Source organism: Diabrotica undecimpunctata, unplaced genomic scaffold (assembly GCF_040954645.1).
Source record: "Diabrotica undecimpunctata isolate CICGRU unplaced genomic scaffold, icDiaUnde3 ctg00003463.1, whole genome shotgun sequence".
In the NCBI taxonomy this organism is placed as follows: Eukaryota; Metazoa; Arthropoda; class Insecta; order Coleoptera; family Chrysomelidae; genus Diabrotica; species Diabrotica undecimpunctata.
Genome location: NW_027314655.1, coordinates 5525 through 11755, shown reverse-complemented (window position 1 = coordinate 11755; position 6231 = coordinate 5525). Strand labels below are relative to the sequence as shown.

The 6231-nt window shown below is 33.6% G+C and overlaps 1 protein-coding gene across 1 annotated transcript; it reads left to right on the top strand.

Annotated features, from left to right (window-relative positions):
• Window positions 1-355: 355 nt before the first annotated feature.
• On the top strand, window positions 356-6007 carry LOC140432272 (uncharacterized; the record flags this gene model as incomplete). The annotated part of the gene is made up of 5 exons (XM_072520086.1): window positions 356-617; window positions 673-692; window positions 777-881; window positions 3946-4041; window positions 5834-6007. Coding segments are annotated over 5 exons (657 nt in total), but the record flags the coding sequence as incomplete, so codon positions are not given.
• Between the last annotated feature and the right edge of the window lie 224 nt (window positions 6008-6231).

Sequence of the window (6231 nt, the reverse complement as noted above, 5' to 3'; positions counted from 1 at the left end):
ACGCGCTATCTCAGAGTCCTTCAAGAAAAAGAAAAGACAATAAAAAAGAAAAGATAACAATGTATTAATGTTATTTTACCATTATATCTGTTCAGAGATATACAGAAAATGAATTTTTTCACCAATAGAGACAGGCACAATGCTAATAGATAATATAATATGATACTTAACATGAATTTCCCTAAAGAAACTGGTAATTTTATAAATAATAGCTGACTTCACTTAATAACGCGGCACTTACTCAACACAATATAACACATAAAATGATTATTCCACTATAATAACATTGCACAGTTGATGAGATTAATTACAGATAAAACAAATATTGATCGAATTCATAAACTAGACTTTTTAGGTCAGCGCAAATCCTGATATGCCTCAAAATGTATGTAACAAATGTATAAGTAAACTTCAATCCATTGAAAATTTTATAGCAAACTGTATAGAAACCGAAAATATGCTTCTGAGGCTGCTTCCAAATAAGCAAATTAGAATTAAGACTGAAATAGTAGAACCAGATGAGGTGGAGCCAATGGACACTTGTATGTTAGAGCTGATTAAAAATGAAGTACAAGAATGTGACGTTACGACTGATGAATGGAACATTGATCCTAAACGTAATATAACCTGTGATTTTATTTCATATTAGTATTTATATATTTTTTATTTCAGATATGCAAGAGTTCTGTAAGGTATGTTGAAAAATTTAGTTGTTAATAAGTATTATAAATGTAATAAGCTGCTAAATGTGCTACATTTAATCAAATTTTTTGTAGAATACATCACAAACTGAAACAGAGTGTACAAATGAAAATGATTCCAGTGTAAACATTGATGTTAGCTTAAAAGACCAGTATTTATCAGAAGCCTGTAGTATTAAGGTGAGATTTTTTCATTAATTTGATTAAGTTACATGAAATTACAATTGAAGGGTGCAGGGAATAAAGGCGCAATGTCACTATTAGTACATTTTTCAGAAAACTACATTTTTTATTTTTGTAATATTTAACGTGTATGATCCTAAACTTCTTTTTTTTAACAGGTTGCTAAACAATTTAGTAAAATTTGTTATATAACAGTATAAGTGTTAATTATATTAATTTAATAAAAAATATTTTAAATTAATAAAAAAAAGAATGTTACTGCTAGCGCACAAAAATAAGTTAAACAAGGCCTTTATTATCTTTTATTATAATTAAACAACAATATACTTAAGAAGAATACTTATTTACTGCTGTGGTAAAGATTTAAAGTACTGCTGAGCTTCTTTGGAACAAAATGCACTAAGAGACACTACATCTTCAAATTTTTCTCTAGAAAAAGGTAGCAGCTGCTGATGAGATGCTAGAGGTAACTGATGTCATTGGTTTTTTTTGCCCTTTGGAATAACTGTATTTGAAACGAAATTTTCATAGTAGGTATGTTGGACGATGAAAAATCAAATGGGGAGATTTTTGTTCAATTTTCAAAACTTTTGTAGGTCTTGTTTGAAATTGACATTTTTTAAAGAATTTATTTTCAAAATACTCAGTCCAGGATTTCAGCATATTTTGGTCAACTTCAATCACATCAAAAGGAAACTTTTTTCTTGAATTCCGGAAAACTTCAGCATTCCTCTGGCAATTCAACTCTTGATTTTTGATTTATAATCCCCATATTTTTACCTTGTTTCCATGTATGAATGCCATCTCATTGGAAAAATCATATGTATGGTCCTAAGTCTCTTCTCTATGTAAACAAGATGATATACAGAAATCTTGCAACTGTATAGTTTTTATTTTGGCCCCCACAAGAATCTGCGAATATAATCAATTCTTCAACTGAAGGATCAAGGAAATTATGAACGAAATGGTGAAGGAGAGAAGTCACATCGTCTATGCCTTTTTTCCCTATTGTCTGTGGGTATATATAAAAAACACTTTTATTGGAGGCTAGTACATGTATGTTGAACGTAAATACAGATAATTGTCTTTTGTAATCGACATCATTTGTTGAAATGTTAGGCACTGGCAAGTTTTTTTGGTAGTCAATGCAAATGCTTTCGATTTTTTCATTGGTTTTGCATAACATTTTCATTTGCCGTTTTTTCTTGTAAAAAGCTTCTGCTTTCATTTTATGAAGTTTGCTTGCAGTATAAAGGTTTTTCTTCTGTTTTTCCAGAACAAGAATTGATTTGCTTGCAGTGAGGGGGGCAAGTTAGCTTTTTCTTTCTCGAGTGATTTTAGTTTTGCAACATGTTCATCACACATACTGCAACTATCTGCTCGGGGGTACCCGAATGAAATATTAAACTTATTCGTAAATAAAGTTCTGTAAGATTCCTAAGAAATGGCCTCTTTGTACATTTCCATGTACATCTGCCACATTTTTTTAACCTTTAATTCCTCAGATAGGTACACTTTAGAAGAATCCTTTAAGCTATAATGGGATTCTCTTCCTTTAAAGGAAGATATGTGTTCCATCACAGCAGCAGTAACAGCCTCTGATAGATTATGAGAGCAATTAGCGTGTTTAACTCTCTTGTTTGTAGGTGCCTCTCCAGTTAATTTCAAAGATCGTTCCAATAACTCTAACTTCTTTCTTCCGATTCCATGAATAGACAGAAAAGCTTTAGCGCAGATAGGTACGTCAGTCGGCATTTTTAAATTGAACTCCGTAAACATATGTTGAATCATGTAATTTTTCTGGGTCGGTCAAATCTTTCCTTCACCTCTGTTGTTTAATTTGTAAAACTGTAATAAGACCACATAAGTATAAATTATGTAAATCCTCTGAGTTAAGTAAATTAAAACTACGTATTATTGACTGTCGAGCGTCAGGTGATACAATTTCAAAGCAACGACATCTTTCGCACTTACAGTCTGGCCCTGGTACGTGACTCTGTAGTCGTAGTCTTTTACAAACCTCATTTATCCGCCCAGTTTTTTTCCGTTTTTTTTTTGTGTTTTCTTGTTTAGGGTTCTCTAAACCATCACTACTACTGTCTATAAAGTCACTTGCAAAAACTTAACTCATTTTTTTAATCAATATTTTAACGATATTATAGACTTAAATAAATTGCACACTGCTACGATGAATTCTTTAGTGCAACTAACAGCTCAAGAAAACAGCTACAAGTTGTAGTCACAGTGGCGACACACGAAAGTGACAATGCGCTTTCATTCCTAGAACGCATGGACTATGCGCCTTTTTCCCTGACGGAAGGTATTGATTTGAGCCTTTATAGTACTCCTTAACATATAGCATTAAAATCTCGATTTTCGTAAAAGTTGACATTGCGCCTTTATTCCCTGCACCCTTCAATTGTTAATCGCATTTTTTGTGTAGTAACCAATAACCACTTAAATGTATGTAGTTTGAATAGAATTTCCAGCTAAATAAATCCTTTGTTCTATTCTATGATTTAATATCCTCCTTATCTATTGCCTACTATTTATTTATCTTTTATAATTAGCTGACTCAGCGTAGTTCGTACCACCATAGAATTAATAAATGTTCTGTTAAGTTATTAGCTGAGTTATTTTTTGGGCTATTTTTGTTCAAAAGGATAGTTCCTTTTTTAATTTCTAAAATACTGAGTACCTATATGGCAAATTGCGAAATGAATCCAGATATACTCTCCTCCTTCAAGCCATCCTGCAAGGAAAAATATTTGGAAAACGAGGTCCAGGAAGAAGAAGAACATCTTGGTAAAAGAACCTCAGAATCTGGTTCAATACAACATCTGTGCAGCTTTTCCGCGCTGCTGCAGATAAGATAAAGATTGCCACGATGATCGCCAACATTCGTAACGGATAGGCACATCAAGAAGAAGATATGGCAAATATATTTTACTTGCCTAATGCAACTGATCAATAAATGTTTATTTTATTGTCTAAATGAAAATGTCTAATATCTCATAAAGCATCTTATTTTGTAATAACTGAAAATCTCTTAATTTTTTAGACAGAATCAATTGATGCAACATATGATTGGGAAAATAGATCTTCTAACATTGATGACGTTAAAAATCACAATTATTCAGACACATTAAATAACCAGGTAAACTATTTTTAGATTTAGATATTTTTCTTATTAACTATGTGACGATGTAGACAACTAACATGGCTATTGCTTTATTTTACTGCTGCTCTAAATAGCCCAGTGACACATAGTGAAAATCACTTTCTAACATTTAAACCCATGAAATTATTCGTCTGGCTGGACCTCTTGTGCCTCATACTTTTACAATATTAGCTGCAGTAGACCATAGAGCTGTTAATATGTCATTATGTGGCCCAAATATTCTAACATGTCCTGCTTCACGTTGAAAATTTTTTTAACATTTCTTACCAAGTCTTTTCATGTCTTTGTTTGATATACACGATCCACCCAAGAGATCCTGAACATTCTTCTGTAGCACCGCATTTTAAAAGCATTAAGGTTTTAAGTGATCCTTCAGTCAGTATCCAAGATTCTGTCCTGTCAAGAAGATTTTTTATTTATCGTATGGCATTAGACTCACAATATTTAAATATAAAATACTACGGCACTTGGGGAGCACTTTATATAGGAGATACCAAAAAAGTTATTTGTAAAAATAGGAGGTAGCAGTAAGCTTTACATTTCAAAAGTAGTTATAAATATACAGGGTTTTCTAGAGCGTTTGGATTAACAGTTATAGGTTGTCTTCGTGTGGGGCAGCACTTCCCAGTTTTCGTGGTAATGTCCCAAGAACAAGCAGGCTTTGTCAAAGGGAAGGGTACGAGAGAGCAAATCCTTAATATGCGGCAGCTCATAGAAAAGGCCCGCGAATTTAAAATTCCAATAATAATCTGTTTGCTAGACTACCAAAAGGCATTTGATTGTGTAAAGTGGGAAGTTCTCTGGACAGTTCTTCATGAGATGGGAGTTCCAGATCATTTGGCAATATTAATTAAAAACTTATACGAAGATAACTCAGTTAAAATAAGAATTGAAAACCAGCAATCTGATACCTTCAAAACCAGCAGAGGTGTACGACAAGGGTGCATACTATCTCCAGACCTGTTCAATTTATATGGAGAATACATAATGAGGAACGCACTCGATGGATGGAGAGGCGGCATCTCCATTGCAGGAAAAAAGATCTCAAACTTAAGATTCGCAGACGATACAACACTGATAGCAACATCTGAAGAGATGTCGAGACTGATAAAGAGAGTAGAAACCGAAAGCAACAAGTGTGGGCTCAAGATTAATAATCAGAAAACAAAAATCATGATTGTGGACCACGCGAATATCCTCCAAACAACAGGCGCCCTAAATCAATTCGAGAAAGTAGACGAGTTCACGTATCTAGGATCTTCCTTAACCCTTTAATCGGCAAAACCGTCTACAGGCGGTCTTTACTCTAACCTAAGTATTTTTTTAATAACGTGTGTAATCGAGTTGAACGACAAAACTGTTTGTAGGTACTGACAATACGAAACAAACGGTACCAGTTTGAACACTCTAGCTTTAGTTGATTTACAGTAGCTGGCATTTGTGTCGAGACATTCGTATGATTGAGACGCTAAAATTATTTGTGTTACGGGTAACAACAATGACTTTTAAAAAAGTACTTTCTAGTTGAGAAATAAACATGAAAATTTTTGTGGTGAGTTGTTATTAGGTATATTTATTGATTTACTACTGTGTGTTGAGGAAATAAACAGTGGATTTGAAATATCGCGCATTTAATGAAGGCCGTCTGCAGTCGGTCTTGTCGCTTAGTTGCTCGACGTTTCTGCTCATTTCTTATTAGCATGCATATTTTTGTTTTTATTTTACCTACTAAACTTGTGGTTATAGTTTTATTATGTAAAAAATAAAGGGTAAACATGATGTAGAAGGATGTCGGAGAGCGTGGGCGGTAGGAAAAGAATTCTATGTCTCTACTCTGAGTGAAGAAGAAGTAACAGACATTATGGAATCGTTTACGGATGAAGAATATGTTGATGACGTAGACAGTGATCCGAATTACAAGTGTGATGAAATAACACCATAGGATGATGAGATGATAACTGAGTGCATGCAAAAACTTAGATTCAACCACTAAATTTGTACAGGTTGCAAATTTATCACTGAATATCAGTAGTACTTCACTCAGTTCGATCGATGACTCTGAGATAGCGCGTACTTAGCGGCTATTGTAATTAGAGATCAATCTCCACCAACTACAGCAGCAGAAACAGTAGCATTGACATCAGAAGACACAACCATGGTAGCAAC